Source organism: Pan paniscus, chromosome 1 (genome assembly GCF_029289425.2).
Source record: "Pan paniscus chromosome 1, NHGRI_mPanPan1-v2.0_pri, whole genome shotgun sequence".
Taxonomy (NCBI): Eukaryota; Metazoa; Chordata; class Mammalia; order Primates; family Hominidae; genus Pan; species Pan paniscus.
In genome coordinates this window covers 191,650,152-191,669,103 of record NC_073249.2, presented here as the reverse complement: position 1 = coordinate 191,669,103, position 18,952 = coordinate 191,650,152, and the positions used below count along the sequence as shown (strand labels likewise).

Here is an 18,952-nt window from a genome sequence, read left to right as displayed (position 1 = left end):
GACTATCTCATAACCATCATCTTATAATTCGTACATACAGAAGTTGGAAATACAAAATGCTATGTCTGAAATCCAATCAAGATGTAGGTAGTAATTGCTAAGTAACATGCTAATTTTAGAAATAAAAATTACAGTGAAGGCAAATATCTAAAATGGACCATAAAAATTGATCAGTAACTGAGACTGAAAGCAGCACCGCCAAGTCACAATAGGATCCTGAATTATACTTAATCTGGTTCTGTGTCTGTAATACAGACCATCTTTTTTTTTTTTTTTTGTCACTTTGAATATGTTGAAGTCAGGTAAATTCTAGAAAATAAAAGAGTACTAAAAAAGCAAAAACAAAACCAAAGGATAATTAGGATAATGCCTTTATTAACGAGAATGAAACGTTCATTCCTCCTTCCACTCCTTCTTGTTGGTTTTCTGGACACAGCTCACCTGATCCTGCTAATTAAAGGGTATGATTACTCCAAAGGATACAAGAATCAGAGTTACCAAATTCTCAAACATAACATTATATAACTGTCAAGTGAACTAATACCAAAGAAATCTTATTAATCGGCCTGGCGCGGTGGCTCACGCCTGCAATCCCAGCACTTTGGGAGGCCAAGGAGGGCGGATCACAGGGTCAGGAGATCAAGACCACCCTGGCTAACATGGTGAAACCCCGTCTCTACTAAAAAATACAAAAAAAAATTAGCCGGGCGTGTGTGGCGGGCGCCTGCAATCCCAGCTACTTGGAAGGCTGAGGCAGGAGAATGGCGTGAACCCAGGAGGTGGAGCTTGCGGTGAGCCAAGACTGCGCACCACTGCTCCAGCCTGGGCGACAGAGCGAGACTCCGTCTCAAAAAAAAAAAAAAAATCTTTTAATGAAAGAACATGGCATTAATTGTAATTAACAGGCAGGGCGGAGTGGCTCAAGCCTGTAATCCCAGCACTTTGGGAGGCCAAGGTGGACAGATCACCTGAGGTCAGAAGTTTGAGACCAGCCTGACCAACATGGTCAAACCCTGTCTCTACTAAAAATACAAAATGAGCCGGGCGTGGCAGAACATGCCTGTAATCCCAGCTACTTGGAAGGCTGAGGCAGGAGAATCGCTTGAACCCAGGAGGTGGAGGTTGCAGTGAGCCAAAATCACGCCACTGCACTACAGCCTGGGCAAAAGGAGCGAAACTCCATCTCAAAAAATAAAAAATTAATGGTTCCCACATTAGTATTGCTATTTTTGTACCACCCAAGGGCCTTTCTGAAGACAGTTTAACAGACTAAGAATCATTTAACTTACCTAGAAACGTTGTCAGTCTGCTTGTGGCTTCCCTCCTTGATTGACTCACGCTGTGTGATGTCTTGAGAAGTATCTATCCACCTGTAACAAAAAATGTAACTTGCTCACTGCAGCCTCAACCTCCCAGGATCAAGCGATCCCTCCCACCTCAGCCTCCAAGGGAGCTGGGACCACAGGCACACACCACAACACCTGGCTATATTTTTTTCTGTAGAGACATGGTCTCACTATTTTGCCCAGGCTGGGCTCAAGCAATCCTCCCACTTCTGCCTCCCAAAGTGCTAGGAATATAGGTGTAAAGCCACCATGCCTGACCTTCTCCTACATTTTCTTAAATAAAAAAAGAATCATGGAGTTTTAGATGGAGTCTAAAATTGAATATTGAGAATATGGCCTTTCCCCTTATTAAGTCAAGCTTTCTTTTCTGTTCTTCTATGACTGTTATATAACCATCCACTTTTTTAAAATTCTATTGTTTGACATTTATAATGTGTCTCACTTGCTTTCTCACATACATCCCTAATTTCCAAACAAAAATAAAGGGATATTATCTTAGAAACGGTAAACATCCCAAATATCGAAGTTTCACCCCACATATCTAAATGAAATTATTTAAATCAAACTCAAAAGCCTGTAGGGGTTAAGATTTCTAAAGGAAACTTACTTCATGTGAACAAGCACTCCAATATCAGCCAACATCAATCATTCTTACCTAAAGAATAATAAGAAAAAGTTAATATAAAAGACAAGGGTATAAAATAAAGGTTTGAAAATGCTAGTCAACTTCAAAATTTAAAGAGTAAAAATCCAGAGATAAAGATTGGGGTAAGTTACAGCATAAAAAAATAGGAAGAAACTTCATGGTGGGGGGGAGATCTAAAATTATTCTTACATAAAATAAGTAGACACCTGAATTAGAATGAAAACTGTATTTTCTTTAAAATGTAAAAGCCTAACTCTCAGTTTCACCAGTCTGAGCACAAGTTTGACTGCAATCCAAAATATACTATCCCTTATGTGAAGGTATGTGACAACGTTGACCTCACCAAATGAGTTTTAACATCAGCTCTTTTTTCATATGAAAGCACATACCCTGCTCCCCATTCAAGTATGTCTTCCATTGTCAGGTGGGCTGACCACCTTCAGCAGGAGTCCTCCAAGAGTGCCCAACTCCCCTTCCCACAGTACACAACGCTGTAGTTGTTGTCCTGCAATCCTCTGTATTTACCTCATTCTTTCCCATCTAAGTCCTCACTGAGTTTTAAAGTTAGGGCTGGAAAAGCTATGCCTTACTGGGACAGCAAGGAACCAATTTTTTTCTGAGGGAGAAGACATTCACCTTCACTATATGCCTGGCAGGGCCACAGTGCACAAAACAAAGATCAGCCTTCATTCAAGTTCCAGGTTTTTCTTCCTCCCTGAATGATTACTGCAAAGGGTATATGAAGTAAGAGTTCCCTGTTGCACATGTACCATCCATAAGGGATACTATATCGTTTTGCATTCTTCCCCCCATTCTCCACATTGTCCTATCTTACGTCCAAGCCCTTTTCGCTCTCAAAAAAAAAAAAAAAAAATTTTTTTCAGCACTGGTGTTCAAAAGCAACGTTTTTATGGTTAATGGTTTACCAGCAACTGTTGAGATTTCCAGTTGAGTCTTAAAAATTGCCAATCATTATCTAGCAGCAATGACAGATGATTAGGAGCAGTCAAATCCTCTGAATTCTTTTCCTAATAGGCAGCCATTTGAGAACTGCACTAGCTGACATCACTAAAACATTATCAGCTAAAGCCAAAACCAAATAAAGGCCCAGACCAACATCCTGGCTCTCTAAAACCTGTCCAAAATCATTAAGTGAAAGGCAGTAAATGCAGGACTGTGGATCATGTCACTGCAGCTGACAATGATTAACAATAGGAGACATGCAACCCCCATTAAGGTTAAAAGTCCAAAACTAGTCACACGCATCTCTTTATTGGGGAGAAGTGAGACTATTATGCATTCTTGGTAGGTTTGCAACCTTGCATGAAGAGCACCCATTGCATTTCTTTCATCTTTCAGAAAGCACCGGTATCTGTTCCAAGGGCCTAACAGTACGAAAATACATTCTGGCATCACACCTCTGAACCCAAGACTGTTCTCATTAAAAATAATTTTGGTTTGTAACAAAATTATGAAATACAATGCAAGCACCTCGGTATAGCATTATTACTGAAACCACTTAATTCCCAGCTTTGAGTTTTTTAAAAAAACCCACTGCACTAAGATTCACAATTCATTGCTACATACAAATTAAAGCTAGTAAGAACACACTAACGTCACAAGTTTCTCATTCTAAAGTGCAAAAGCCTAGTCATCTGAAAGTGAACAGGGTAAGGCAAAATTAACCCCCCACCCCAATAAAAGTTCCTGAAGTCCATATATTATATACCAAGTACATTCTCTAAAAATTGTTACTGACTGGTAAGAAATAGACCTGAGTTTTTATTTCTAACACCCAATCACTAAACCACGGCAGCAAGCACTGGCCACCGATTTAATGGATTACGACACAGGAAACCCCATCAGGGTTCTATGTAATTTAGTGATACTCATGTCACTAATACTGAGCATTATACTTGATCTGCATTATATTGCTGATATGCAGAGGCTAAACTAGTCATCATTTGCTCTTTCATCTATCAGTAGAGTCCAAAGTTGTTTGCTTGAATGGACTACATGTTCAAGTACAAGTCTGTCCCCACCTTGTGAATTGCTTGCCAACGAGCAAGCTTTTTCTTGATACACAGAAGAAAAGTCTCATAGTCATGAAGTTTTCATCAGCATTTATGCAAAGTAAACCACTTTCCAGTTACAGAGCAGAAACATTATACATGAAAACTGTCTCTCATGCATGCTAGCTAAAACCAGTTCAGAGACCAAAAAGTTGAAGTGAGGTCTGGAACAACAGTTGATGCAAAGTCCTAAGCAACAAAAGTTGTGCTTTTGAAGACTTAGGTTTTCTTGTAAACATTTTGGACTATAACATCACATCCCTAAAGCTAAGGGAACCAAATTCAAAAAGCTACTCTGAACATATGCAGTCATCCTACAGAAACGACGATGTCTTATGATTGGGAATGATTCCCAACATGTATTCGACTGTAGTCAAGTCAATGTTCCACACCACCTTCCCCCAGGTTTAGAGTATAGACATATTTAGACAAGTCCCATAACTTGAACTATTCACATTAGATTCCCATCTAAGCCCAAGTTAGTAACAATGGTGTTTTCATGAAGCCCATGTTTTTAAAAATTTTAAATCGCATTACAAAAAAACCTGTACTTTTAGTTCAACTCAACTTGTAGAATTACCAAGATTGCATAATGAAATTACTGATATTGCCGATCTATGGGCAGGTCAGTTTGCTACAATAAAGACTAATTATCACATGCTATACGGTCCATTTCAAGGTGCTAAAAGCACCCTAGTTCCCAAGTATAGTTTAGTTCCCTCTCCCCCACACCACTGATGTGTTCCATGTTATCTTCAGTTACAATGCAACTAAAGGAAACCACACAACTGAGTCAGATATACCAAAGAATCAAGTTTGCACTTTTTATCTGAGAACTGCAACAGCACTGAATTCTGCCTGACAAATTACAGCTCTAACCCCACACCCACACAGTTTTGATGTAAGCTAGCTTTACCATACAAGTGTTAGGTGCTGCACTGTAATTTCATTGTCAGAAATGTGATGCCAGAATGCCCACGGAATAAAAGTACATACAAGTCACCAAGTTAGATTATATTGCTTGTTACCTACCTGTATGCAGTCGGCAATGAGAATCTTGGAGCAAGCAGGAATACTACATCCGGGTCCTAATGTCCATTGCCATTTGCGGTACTACGTTCCTCACAGTTACGCACTGCAGAAATGCTGGCTAAATGCAGTTATGTAGCAGGCCACTACTTTAATAGTGCATAATTGCAGTCCAAGAACACCACAAAACATTCCGCCACAACTTAGTGGCTTGCCCAAGAAAAGCCAAGTATCTAAATTTTAATCTGCCATAATATGCCACTTAAAAATTGCACAGGCGTAACATTACAATTTCCCCATTTTTTAGCTGTTTATATTAGTGGTACAATACATCTATAAAGAGTGGTGGGGTTTGTAGTACTTCTTATGAGTTTAATTAATGTTCTAAGCAAAGAGGATTATGGTTTCACTAACATGAGCCAATGGGCTATGCTTATAAAATACCTATTAAATACACTGGGGTCTTAACAATATGCAGTTTTTAAAGATTAGGAGAAGTATAAAAAACAACCAGTGTTCCTCTTAAAACAAAATTATGAGAAAGTGGAGAAGAGGAAATGGGGACAAGTGGTTTCTTTAAATGAAAAAAATGGCTAAAATACTTCAAAATTGCTACCTCCCCTTTCCCACCCCAAGTTTCAGATCGACTTTCAGGAAACTATTAAGATTATTTAAATTCACATTAGGCTAAAAACTATCATATATACATTGAAGACTTATTGAAAGTCTATTTGAGTAAGCTTACAACCCTGAGTACATTGCTGTTTCAGTGATGAAAGTCAAATGTCATTTGAAACTAAGCAACATTATTTGCTAAACAACGTTTAGCAACTCTACAGTCCACAGTAAGGGTATCAAAAGCCACAACTTTCAGGAGATTATCCATTAGCATCCTTCACCACTCTTCAAAGGTACAGTACTACCAAAAGCTTATTTTAGGGGGTCTGTGCCAGCATCCCTTATAAAGAAAGGCATGTAATCTGAAAAATAAACTGAAACATTAATTTTATAGGCAGATTTTCCCATTTCCCGACCAGCCCCCACCCACACACATTCAAAGTTCACCCTCTTTGGGTGTCCCATGAACACCCCTTATTTTCTTGTCTTTAGTAGAGTCCCTACTATATAATTCAACCAAACTGTAATGGATTCCTTTCTAATCAAGACCCTTGTTTCCGTACAGAAAATCTCTTATGTATCACCAATTAATAACCTGTTTGGGGACAAAACTTCCTCACTGATATAATCATGGTAAAACTACTCATATTTCCGAGTGTGCTGGTGAATGATATAATGAGCATTACTTTCTAATGAGATTCTCTCCCTTAGCACACCACGTACCTGTCAGTCATACAACCAGAATTTGGTGAGATGCTTTTATACACTATTATTTACTTTCAGCATTATCCTGTTTCCTATGCAGAAAGTGCTCAGATTGTTCCAACAATAGGTCTCCTTTTGTACACAGGCACAATACTAAACTTCAGCATGTTAATAAAGGTTTGACTTAGAATTTTTCTTTTGCCAATTAGCACCAAGAACAGAGGTGAAAAGGAGGAAGACACATTCCATAGTAAGAATTCTATAATGTACAGATTTGAATGGAACATAACTCAGAACAAAGCCAAACCATTCAATTACTTTACCTACTGTTAGGAAGCTGTTCCTCTAACATATTTACACTGGGAAATCAGGCTCCCATTATACTAACAGGCAACAATAAACAATCTACTTTAATAGTCAAAGTCTCTTGTTCTAATGGAAGGGGGTTCAATGAAGTTGACAATTAACTGACAACACCATGGAAACATTCCAAGCCTTTATGGTGGGAGGAAGGGATATTTGTACTGTGTAGCATGAGCAACTTTCTCCAGATTTAGTGCTACATGAAAAGGAAACTATGTGAAAACAAGTTAAATTTACAATAAGAATGATTATCTGCAACCCTATTTGTTAACAATCACCACTAGCTCTTAGAAGAGAACCAATAGATTTTTATAGTCCTATAGATTTTGCCCAACAGAAGTAGCACAAGGAGATGTAAAAGTTACAGAGTACAAATGTATATATAACTAAACCTACTTCAGTACTAAACCTTTTTTTTTTTTTTTGAAACAGAGTCTCGCTCTGTTGTCCAGGCTGGAGTGCAGTGGCAGTCTCAGCTCACCGCAACCTCCACCTCCAGGTTCAAGCAATTCTCCTGGCTCAGCCTCCCGAGTAGCTGGGATTACAGGCACCTGCCACCACGCCCAGCTAATTTTTTGTATTTTTAGTAGAGACGGGGTTTCACCATGTTGGCCAGGCTGGTCTTGAACTCCTGATCTCATGATTTGCCCACCTCAGCCTCCCAAAGTGCTGGGATTACAGGCGTGAGCCACCGCGCCCGGCCCAGTTACTAAACCTTCTTACTTTCAAGTTTTGTTTTTTAGACTACACCCCATCTTTATAAATCAGTTGAATACATGAAAAGACTTCATGTTTAACATCTTTAATTCAAATGTAAAAGTTCAATACAAGCCATTTATAGGGCTTGAGATTTGTTGGTCTTTTAAAAACAAGAAATGGGGAAATGCAACAAAATGATCTTTCCACTTTTCAAAAGCTTTCAAGTAAAGGATAGATCATAGGGCCATAAAAGATCCATTTAATCAAACCCACTTTCACCCCCTACCAATTGTCTTACACCCATTCCACAATCTTAATACATATTCCTGAAGATTTACAGTTCAGCTTTGCTTACATAACCATTTAAAAAATACTTAGCACCAGCGTGCTTCCTATATGCCAAACAAATCATCAAACTACTTCAATATGCATTTCTTCTTTTTAAAACAAAGGGGGCAATTATTTGTAGAAAGCAATACTTAGCCTCCAGATACATTTCCCAGAAATGGCATATGCCATTCAAAGGCCTAGACACTCTCATGCTTTCAATGTGGAATACCTAGCCTAATGTGCATAGAAGCATGAATGGCAAAGTTGAAGATCAATATTATAACTATTTTTCTATTTATTTGAAGCACAGTAAAAAAAAAAAAATTGGTACACTTTGGAAATTCAGTGGCACAAGGTACACTGCCATAACTTGAGGGACATTATACAGTAAAAAAGAAAAAATAAAGAAATAAAAAGGAAAAAAAAAATTCTCCTGTTCCAAACACTGCATTACATAATTTTACCTGCCCAAACAGACCATTTACAAATATTAGGTCAATAAACTGCTAACATCCATAAAAAGATAGCTTTCTTACTAAAATGCAAGAATTTAAAAGATTGGTATCTAAACAAAAAACAAAACAAACTGGAATGAAAGCCTAAATATCACATCTAAAATCGGGGTTTTTTGTTTGGGCCTTCGTACTCTTCTCTCCCTCTACCATATCCTGCTGGAGTTCCAGGCCCCATTCCTCTAGGACCCTGTCCACCCACAGGCCCCGCACCTCCCTGCCCAAAGCGCTCAGTACGCTATTGGAACAGTAATTAACAGTTCATTATAAGTAGTTGATGTCCATGTGTGTTAAGTAAATATTTTAGAAGGTTCCGTAGTCAACGTTCGTCGATACAATCACCAATGAGTCGATCCACAGGTACCGGGAACATAGAAAGGAAAAAAGGGTAATTTGAAAATTAGTTTACGGTAATACATGCCTTGTGGTATGTTCCCACTTGAGCCATTCTCATACACCTGTTTCAAAGAACAGATCTTCCCTGTAGTGCTAAAAAATTTAAGAATTAGTGCAGATGTGAAAATCCATTCCAAAATGAGTTCTAAGAAATTTCACATCAGATTAACCCACTGAAAAACTTGCAAACTCTCACTTTCAACGTCTGAACAGGAAATTTAATTTCCAAGTAAGCCTAACAAGCCCAACCAGAGATTCAATTCACTCAATGAAGTGACAAAGACCTACTCACCAGTTAGTGGCATGTGCTGCTTAAGAAACCTTGTGCTTTTCAAGATCTTAAGACACATCTGCTAAGTTGCAGAAATCTTAAAAGGTTGAAAGTTTTAATAAAATGCTACCAGACTACAAAAAGAAAAAGCATAAAAGACTATAGATTTAGTCACTTAACCGGCACAGTAACTTGATCAAAAAAACTTATGTTGCCAAATTCTCACAGGCACACTACCTTCCGAGCCATCACTATATAACCAGAGACAATTACGTTCTCAGTACTATTCTATATTGTTGCAAACTAAATGAACAAACCCCACCCACCTTCATCAGTCCATCTTTTCCCTTAGGTCTTTGAAAAGTGCAGACACTTTGCTGTAATTCCATGTTTTAGATACTTCCCAAACAGTGAAACACCAAGCTAAAGTAACTGCAATAAAGCAGTGAGTGACTTCACTATTCCCATCTAGTTTTAGGTAATTCTGGAGATAGAAGTTTTCATAGAAACATACGTGCCTAAATAGCAGACCCCTCAGGTATGCAAACACAGCAGCCTACACTTTTTCTCATTCCATTTATAATAGACCAGTTACTAAGAGTATTACTCCAAATAAAAAACTAAAAGGGCATCAGGGTTTAACTGTTCCTATACACAATTTCAACATTTTTTTAAACAAAATACTATTGAGCTACTCAAAATGACTAAACCTTTATCCTTTGTTTTTCAAAATCTTATAAATTACAGGGTTTTTGGCTCATTGTTCTGTGTTCTACCTCTAAGAACTTAAAAAAAAGAAAAATTTGGGGCTTTCATAATTATGTTAATTACACCAGCTGAGAACCCAGGAGCTATCAGCTACCTGTTATCTAGAATATAAACCTTTAATTGTGAGAACATTAAGGTCAAATTAGATTTTACACATTACCTAACAATCTGTCTTTAGGAAGAATATAAACCAAAATGTTACCCACATACTCTGAAAAATCTAAAGAAAGCCCATAGTATTACATTTTACCCAACCAGCCATTTATAATTCTAACTTTTATTCCCAAGTCTTAGGTAGATTACAAACAGGTGAGGCCTTATACTAAATCCTTATGTTTCTATTTATAAAATGAATCTTATGAGCTACTCACTGCAGCTCCCCTCCTTTGCCAAAAGCCTGTAGTGAACTCATCACATTCAACTCAGCTATAAAAATGCACTCTCTAAACCCACCAAAATTCAGTCCTAACGATTTGTAAAGCCCTAATGCAGCCACTCATACCAGTTCAACTGATTGTTCTAAGCATCTGACAGGCTATATTCACAGCTGAAACATGATAGCATCAAGAAGGTTCAGATCAAATGCACACCATTAGTATGCTTAAAAATTGTTGATTTTTGCTACTCTGTAGCAAAATGGAGATGTCAGTTGATTTTAGAAGGTATACCTACAGACAGGCCCAACAGGTGGGAAACGACGAGTCAAAACACTCAATTCCCTTTTCATAGGATAGAAGCCACACCAAATATAGGTCAAAGTCCTACACATCACTAAAACGTGCCTAAAGCTTCAAACTACAAGTCTGATTCCTACTTATGGCAAATACCAGCTTAAAGAATGACAGTTTGCCATTTGATTATTCTCACTTGGATGTAGAATAATCAGATACATTATCTAGCATCTAGAATTTGGATTTGCCATGCACTAGAGTTCAAAAGCACCTAAATCTACTTATTGCCAAAGGTAATTCCACATACTACTAACAGCATTGACTCCTTGTTGGCAACCGTTATCTGTTTAGGTTACCACACACCGAGTTTTTCTATGTTGCCAAAGTATTCCTCAATATTACATATTTATGTATGAAATTGGTAGGGGAAACTAAAAGAGGTCCAGTCACCTACTTAAAAAAACAAAACAAAACAAAACAAACACACCTAAGTCGTGAAAATGAGAATTTCCTTGGTACTACGTCCCACAGGATACATTACCATGTCACTTCCCATCATGGAACCACTCATGGTTGCTGGTGGAACGCCAGGATTAGCTTCATAACCTATGCCACCACCACCACCTAGAGGTGGAAATTTCTGGCCTCCTGAACCATAGGGATCTAGAAAACAAAAATAGTGGTTACAACTCCACCAGGAACACCACTCTCTACTTATATCATTAATTTAAATTTCACACTTACCTCCCATGTTCATTGCTCCTCCGCCACCCATTCGCATGTCTCTTTCCCTCTGCAAGAAAAAAATTCCTTTCAATATACCTGCACTATACCCACAGCAAGCATTCTTAAGAACTGAGAAATTTTCAAGAGTTAAATAAAAAACATGGTAAAGTTCAAAAGTTCATCATGTGAATTATTTTTGAAATCAATACTCTGAAAACTAAGTTAGACTCAATTATCCAAAGACCTACAAAACTTCCTATTCAAGGCCGGGAGCAGTGGCTCACGCCTGTAATCCCAGCACTTTGGAAGGCCGAGGCAGGCAGATCACCTGAGGTCAGGAGTTCAAGACCAGCCTGGCCAACAAGGCGAAACGCCATTTCTACTAAAAATACAAAAATTAGCCGAGCGTGGTGGCAGGCACTTGTAATCCCACCTACTCAAGAGGCTGAGGCAGGAGACTCACTTGAACCCAGAAGGCAGATGCTGCAGTGAGCCAAGATCAAGCCACTGCACTCCAGCCTGGGTGACAAGAGCAAAACTCTCTCCAAAAAAAAAACCAACCAAACAAAAAAACAAAACAAAACAAAAAAACCAAGAAACAAATCACAAAAAAACTTCCTATTCAATTAAATCCTCTGACCCATACAAGGAAATCAAACATAATATACTTGGTTAGAAAAAAAGCAGAAAATAACTGTAATTTGATATTAAAATTTCCTGTAATTCCTTCTAGGTACCTGCAAGTTCTATAGACAACTCCAATTGGAAGGCAGTAAAGGCTGACTTACTGGATCCATGTAGCCCATTCGGCTGTAACTTTCCTCTCTTTGGCGCCTCATTTGTTCTTCCATCTCACGTTGACGAATCATCATCTCTTCCTCTCTTCTACGTCGTTCCTCCTCTTGCCTAGAAATACCCATCAGGTACATAACTGAAGTGTTATCCACATCTTTTAGAATTCAATGAAGTGTTATCCACATCTTTTAGAATTCAATGTGAAGAAACCTAGCAGTTGACCTAAGAACTAGGTTAGCGCTAAAACAAGGGCTTAGAGTGAGCCTAGGGGCATAGTACTAAAGACATTCTGGCAAATAATATAGGCTTTATTAAGGATAATCTTACACTGTATTCAATTTTAAGTGTTAAACCAACACTGACATAATATTTAACCTTTGTATTTTGCCTGACTGACCTGAAAAACTAAGTACATCTTTTCCCTAAATGTCAGAATATAAATGTTAGTGCAGAAGTCAAGGATTAAGGCCAGGGTTGGTAGTTCATGCCTGTAATCTCAGTACTTTAGGAGGCCAGGAGTTTGACACCAGCCTAGGCAATATAGGAAGACTCCATCTCCACAAATACAAAATAAATTTAAAAATTAGCTGGGGGTGGTGGCCTGTGCCTCTAGTCCCAGCTACTCAGGAGGATTGCTTGAGCTGAGGAGTTTGAGGCTGCAGTGAGCTATGATCATGCCACTGCACTTCAGCCTGGGCCCATCTCAAAAAAGGAAGAAAAAAAATGGCCAAGCGTGGTGGCTCATGCCTGTAATCCTAGCACTTTGGGAGGCAGAGACAGGTGGATCACTTGAGCCCAGGAGTTCAAGGCCAGCCTGGCCAACATGGCAAAACCCCGTTATCTACTACAAACACAGGAAGAATTAGCCAGGTGTCATGGCGCATGCCTGTAATCCCCGCTAATTGGGAGGCTGAGGCAAGAGAATCGCTTGAACCCAGGAAGCGGAGGTTGTGGTGAGCTGAGACTGCACCACTGCACTCCAGCCCGGGCAACAGAATGATACGTTTCAAAGAAAAAAAAAAATGAAGGCTTAAACCTTAAACACAATTTTACCTCAATTGCATTTCTTTACGTTTCTGCATTTCTTGATTGTGAAGTTCTTCCATGCGTCTTAATTCTTCCTGTCGTCTCATCAGATCTGAACATTGGAAAATATTTGGATTCACATTAACAAGGTTCTAATAAGGTGAAAAACAATTGACCTTAGCAGTGATGTTCACGCACAGATCTTTTTACCTTGGCGCAAAAGATTTGCCTGATGTTCATGATAGGCATCTTCCATTTCACTTTCCAATTTGTCTTTTGCATCTTTCATGTTTTTTTCAACTTGTTCCCTTTGCTGTTTTTCCATTTCATCCAAAGACTTCCATCGCTGAGAATATTCGTACTCAAAGGTGCCATGCTGGGCAAAACGAGGAGGGGTTTCTCTCTCCCTAACAATACACAAAATTTTAACATGAACCGATTTGTGAACGCATACCAGAAAATACTTGCCCTAGTACTGGTCTTTTTCCTGTTCTATTTCTTGTAAAGAGTACAAAAGGCAAAAATTATCCTGATTCATCTAAAAATATCTTCACAGCAAAAATACTCAGAACACTCAGTAAAAGAATACAGGCACTGGAGATAAATCCTACCTTCCTCGTTTTCTAATTGTTTTCCTCTAGCCAAATTCCTTACCGAGGCTTATTTTTTCCACCCATAAAAATGTACTGTAGGCCACGCGCGGTGGCTCACCCCTGTAATCCCTGCACTTTGGGAGGCCAAGGCAGGTGGATCACCTGAGGTCATGAGTTTAAGACCCATCTGGCCAACATGATGAAACCCCATCTCCACTAAAGATACAAAAAATTAGCTGGGCATGGTGGCAGGCACCTGTAATCCCAGCTATTCTGGAGCCCTGAGGCAGGAGAATCACTTGAACCCGGGAGGCAAAGATTGCAGTGAGCTGAGATCACACCACTGCACTCCAGCCTGGGAAACAACAGCGAAACTCCAGCTCAAAAAAAAAAAAAAATGTACTTCAGCCAGGCACAGTGCGTCATGCCTGTATCCCAGCACTTTTGAGAGGCCGAGGTGGGCGACTCACCTGAGGTCAGGAGTTCGAGACCAGCCTAGTCAACATGGTGAAAGACCATCTCTACTAAAAATAGAAAACGAGCCAGGCATGGTGGCACATGCCTGTAATCCCAGCTACCTGGGAGGCTGAGGCAGGAGAATCGCTTGAACCTGGGAGGCAGAGGTTGCAGAGAGCTGAGGTCATGCCACTGCACTCTGGCCTGGGCAACAGAGTGAGACTCAGTCACACACGTGACTTTATGCCATTATTGCAGGGACAAAACAGGACTGCATGTGAATGTATCCACCTTAGAAACAAACAGCTATCTGAATAACAGCTTCAAATCTTCCTCAGCCTGAGATTTTTTACTAATAAGCATATCCACATCAAATAATTTTGCATATTTTAAGCAAAATTGGAAAATCACTAAAATAAATTTAACCTTTACACTTGAATTAAAAACTGCCAAAAAAGTTTAATCAATCTTACTTTTGATACATTGGATTCTTCTGGGCAAGTTTTTCAGGAAGACCATCTTCATCATCTAGTTGTTCAAGTGGTTCCACAATGACTGGACGAGGAGTTCTAATAACAAAAATGGTTCCATCTTAGCTTTGTTCCAGTTTTATTGCCACCATCTCATATAAGTTGATAGAAATTATTAGAATAAACAAAACAACTTACGTCGTCAGTAAGAAAACACCTTCACTGCATCGTTCAAATGCCTTTCTTGCTGCTGGCTTAGAAGCAAATTCAACAATGCCTTTCCCTGTAGATCTTCCACGATCATCCACTATTACAACAGCCCTTTCAATAGGACCAAATTGGCTAAAGGCTTCTTCCAACAGTTCATTGGAAACATAAGGTGAAAGATTACGAACAGAAAGGGCAGCAGCATGTGTAGCAAAGCGAACTCGAAGCTGTCTACCTCTCATGGGTGTATCATCGAGTTCGGCTTTGGCAATTTCAGCCAAAGCTCTAGATTCCTGTGTATCAGAGACACTCATGTTAATGACCTCAAAATTGGTTGTCTACTCTTAAAATTGTCATAAGCCTACTTCCTACTCCCTTTCTTCCTTCAGCTCAGTTCGAGCATTACCTTTAGGCAGCACCCACTAACACCACTTAGTTTACCCACCCCACCCCTCTTTTCTCTTAGGTAGCAACAATTATGCATTATACCGCAAACATTTTTCCTGTAAGAATGGTGAAAAATCTAAAAGATCAATTTATCCTCCCCAGTTTAAAAACCAAGCCTTCAGCGTTTGTAGTGACAAAAAAATCTCCCACCCTTTTTAATTCTACGTAAAATCAAACAATTACACTCACAAGCTTAATAAATCCGAATCCTTTGCCTTTGTTGATAAAAACTTCTCCTGGTTCTCCATATTTAGCAAATAGTCTTTTGAATTCATCCTCCGTGATATCAGCAGGTAGATTCCCAACAAACAACCGACATCGCTGTGTGTAAGTTTTCTCTCCAGGCCTCCTCAAGAGAGACAAATTGGCTTTAAACCCCTAATGAAAAAGGAAAGAAGTTTTCAAACACCAGAGACCTCTGCAAGTGAAAATCCCCAAGACAGTATTTGCTTATCTGAAACCTATCAGTTGCCTTTCTGTTCCGTTTGGTCACAATCAAGGTTTTACTATGTGAGATTTCTAACATGAGCACTATCTTAACATTGAAAAAGGAGCCCCATCATCCAGAATGTTCGAGAATAGACACACTTCCCCGAAGAGTAGACGTCCATCAGCAACTGTCAGCCACATATGTTGAGTGTCCTTAAAAAAATCTAAATAGTATGAAAATTAAAATAGGAAAATAAGTCCAAATGCCACTGTAACCTACACGATCTGCGCCTGCGCTTTTATGGAACTTCCCGGTTCTCTCCAAACCTACGCCGCATGCTCTGCATTACGCCAGTCCCAGGGACAGGCTACCTTCTGCAGGGCCGACCACCGCGACCCCGCGCTTCCTTCCGAAAGGAAACCTCCCCTAGCCTTCCGCCCGCCGGGAGAGCAAGGCGCGGCAGCGGCCAATCCCACGCCGACCGACGGCCCCGCAGGCCGCCCCGCCCCCGCGGCGGCGCGCGCAAGCGCCCCTTCCGGCAGCCGACAAAATGGAAGCCCAGCGCGGGGGCGGGGGCGAGGAGGGGGCCGCCGCCATCTTAGGGGAGCCGACGCGTCGCTCCCATAAACACTCACCTCCGAGTCCGAGATCTTCTCCTCGCTGCGGCCGCCGGGCCCGCCGGGCGGAGGCCCCTGGTGATGCTGCTGGTGGTAGGGCGGGTGGTGCTGGCGGCCCCCGCGGGGCTCCCCGCCGCCTCGATGAGGCGGCTTGGGGTGGCCGCCAGGAGTGCTTAGGCCCGGGCCGCCACCTGGCTTCGGCCCGCCAGGCATTTTGCCGCCTTTGGGACCACCCGGACCTGGGCCCTGCTTAGGCCCTGAACCCGGGCCCGGGACTGCCGCGGGCGGAGGCGGCGGGCCTCCGACCTGAGGAGGTGTGGTAGAGACCCCGCTGCTTGGCGGGGTGGGTGGCGGCGCCCCGGGAGGGGCCGAGGTGACTGCAGGCGGCGGGGTCGGAGTCGGACCTGGCCCAGACCCTGGCGGGGCCCCCGAGGTTGGTGGAGTGGCGGGCGGGGCCGAGCTGGAGGCTGGCGGTGCGCTGCCTACTCCGGGAGCGGGGCCGGGTCCCTGAGCAACGACGGGCTTGGAAGAGTCCTGCGGCGGTGGCGGCGGCTGCTGCTGCTGATGCGGCTGTGGATGCGGCGGCGGCTGATGCGGTGGCGGCTGCTGCGGCGGTGGCTGCTGCGGTGGTGGCTGTTGCTGCTGTTGGTGTGGAGGCGGTGGCGGGATCGGAGGCTTAGGGCCGCTCTGGCCTGGGCCAGGACCCATGGGGCCGCGATTCTGATTGAGGCCCATGCCGGGCGGCGGAGAACGGAAGTCGTGGAGGCCGCCGCGGCCGCCGCCTCCTCCACGCCTGTGGAAGCCGCCACCGCCACCGCCACGACTCCGGAACCGATCCCGAGACATGTCTGTGGTCAAGGGGCGGTCGAGGCAAAAGCGAAGAAGACGCTCAGGAAACGTGGAGGCCACCTTGCTTCTCACAAAATGGCGGATGACACAGGCGGCGCGCCGCCTTTGTCCTCGTCTTATATAGGCCAGCTGGCACGGCCCCGCCTACTCCACGATCGACAGCTCCAATAGCCAATTGCAATTACTATGCCTGATGACACTAAGTTGCGAACCTCTGATCTTTCCTATTGGCCCCTGGGTGAGAGGCGGGAGGCATGGAGGGACTGAAGTTTCCAGTTGGCCAGTGAGCGAAGAAGGCGTTGGCTGTAGGCCACTATGATTTGCTAGGAGAAATTTGAATGGGTATGCCAGGGCAATTTTCACTTGCGAGCAAATAACCAGGGCTCTATCCGCTCCTGCAGAGAAGCGTTGGAGGTCTCTCTTCTTTCTTGATTGTCCCTAGGAGCAATCTACTGATATCCTTGCCCAGAAAAACAGATGTTTTCCGATTCAAAATCAGAAATTGAGTGCCTGCTGTCTACCCTACCTCGTGCCAACTCAATGAAAGTAGAGAAGTAAAATCTTACCGATTTCAAACACACGCAGTCTTAACTGATTTCATTATGGAACCTCATAGGAATACAGATTTATTGTAGCAGCATAAACTTTTCAATAGGCTTCTGTGGGTGCGCGCTTTGTTCAAAAAGAGCCCTTGTGTGTATGTGTATATATATACACGTTTACAAACACCAATCACAGGAGGAATGTAAATATTCCACTCAACACTTTACGAACAGACTAAGGTACTTTTTAAAAATTACAATGTTAGGCTGGGCACTGTGGCTCACGCCTGTAATCCTAGCACTTTGGGACACCGAGTCGGGCAGATCACCTGAGGTCAGGAGTTCTAGACCAGCCTGGCCAACATGGCGAAACCCCGTCTTTACTAAAAAATACAAAAATTTGGCTGGGTGCGGTGGCTGACGCCTGTAATCCCAGCACTTACTTTGGGAGCCGAGGTGGGTGGATCACGAGGTCAGGAATCCGATACCAGCCTGGCCAATATGGTGAAACCCCGTCTCTACTAAAAATACAAAAATTAACTGGGCGTGGTGGTGCACGCCTGTAGTCCCAGCTACTCGGGAGGCTGAGGCAGGAGAATTGCTTGAACCCGGGAGGCAGAGGTTGCAGTGAGCCGAGATTGCGCCACTGCACTGCAGCCTGGGCGACAGAGCAAGACTCAGTCTCAAAAAAAAAAAAAAAAATTTGCTGAGCTTAATAGTGCACACCTATAATCCCAGCCACCTGGGAGGCTGAGGCAGGAGAATTGCTTGAGCCCAGGAGGCGGAGGTTGCAGTGAGCCGAGATCGCGCTATTGCACTCCAGCCTGGGCGACAAGTGCCAGACTGTCTCAAAAAAAAAAAAAAAAAAAAAAAAATTACAATGTTACAATGTCTATAGGGTATTAACCAGTCAGATGCATCAATTATTTTTCTCTTATTTTCTTTGACACAGAGTCTTATTTTTTTTGACACAGAGTCTCGCTCTGTTGCCCAGGCTGGAGAGCAGTGGCACTATCTCAGCTCACTGCAACCTCTGCCTCCCAGGTTCAAGTGATTCTCCTGCCTCAGCCTTACAAGTAGTTGGGACCACAGGCGCAAGCCACCACACCCAGCCAATTTTTGTATTTTTAGTAGAGACAGGGTTTTGCCATGTTGGCCAGGCTGGTTTCAAACTCCTGACCTCAAGTGATCCACCCACCTAGGCCTCCGAAAGTGCTGGGATTATGGGAGTGAGCAACCACGCCCAGCCTGTATTTCACAATCTCCAGTTTCTTTGAGGTCCACAGACCTTTTGCGGAATCATTCCTCCCTCAACATTAGCTCATAGCTTATTATCTTCTTTTCTGCGTCTAACTCTCTTCATTCAAG

General features: G+C 42.1%; 1 protein-coding gene across 5 annotated transcripts; it reads right to left on the bottom strand.

Moving 5' to 3' along the window:
• Nucleotides 1-355: 355 nt before the first annotated feature.
• Nucleotides 356-18,624, bottom strand: SFPQ (splicing factor proline and glutamine rich). Of its 5 annotated transcripts, XM_063608884.1 has the most exons (13): nucleotides 16,212-18,624; nucleotides 15,336-15,524; nucleotides 14,691-14,992; nucleotides 14,496-14,591; nucleotides 13,184-13,380; nucleotides 13,001-13,085; nucleotides 11,941-12,058; nucleotides 11,171-11,219; nucleotides 10,968-11,089; nucleotides 5,097-8,558; nucleotides 1,954-2,001; nucleotides 1,290-1,370; nucleotides 356-450 (listed from the first exon to the last, which is right to left on the bottom strand). In XM_063608884.1, exons 1-10 carry the CDS (start codon nucleotides 17,037-17,039, stop codon nucleotides 8,421-8,423), a joined length of 2,124 nt encoding a protein of 707 aa, XP_063464954.1. In that variant the 5' UTR covers nucleotides 17,040-18,624; the 3' UTR covers nucleotides 356-450; nucleotides 1,290-1,370; nucleotides 1,954-2,001; nucleotides 5,097-8,420. The 5 variants fall into 5 exon arrangements, with proteins under 5 accessions (XP_063464954.1, XP_063464953.1, XP_034816910.1 ...); XM_063608883.1 differs by having other exon boundaries at nucleotides 1,954-8,558; XM_034961019.3 differs by having other exon boundaries at nucleotides 356-447; nucleotides 1,954-8,558.
• Between the last annotated feature and the right edge of the window lie 328 nt (nucleotides 18,625-18,952).

Coding starts and splice junctions, on each gene's coding strand:
- SFPQ (XM_063608883.1), bottom strand. CDS start 17,039: ATGTCTCGGGATCGGTTCCGGAGTCGTGGCGGTGGCGGTGGCGGCTTC. Junction 13,086..13,183: donor GGCAAATCTTTTGCGCCAAG/GTAAAAAGATCT, acceptor TCCAATGTTCAG/ATCTGATGAGACGACAGGAA. Junction 12,059..13,000: donor CGTAAAGAAATGCAATTGAG/GTAAAATTGTGT, acceptor GGGTATTTCTAG/GCAAGAGGAGGAACGACGTA.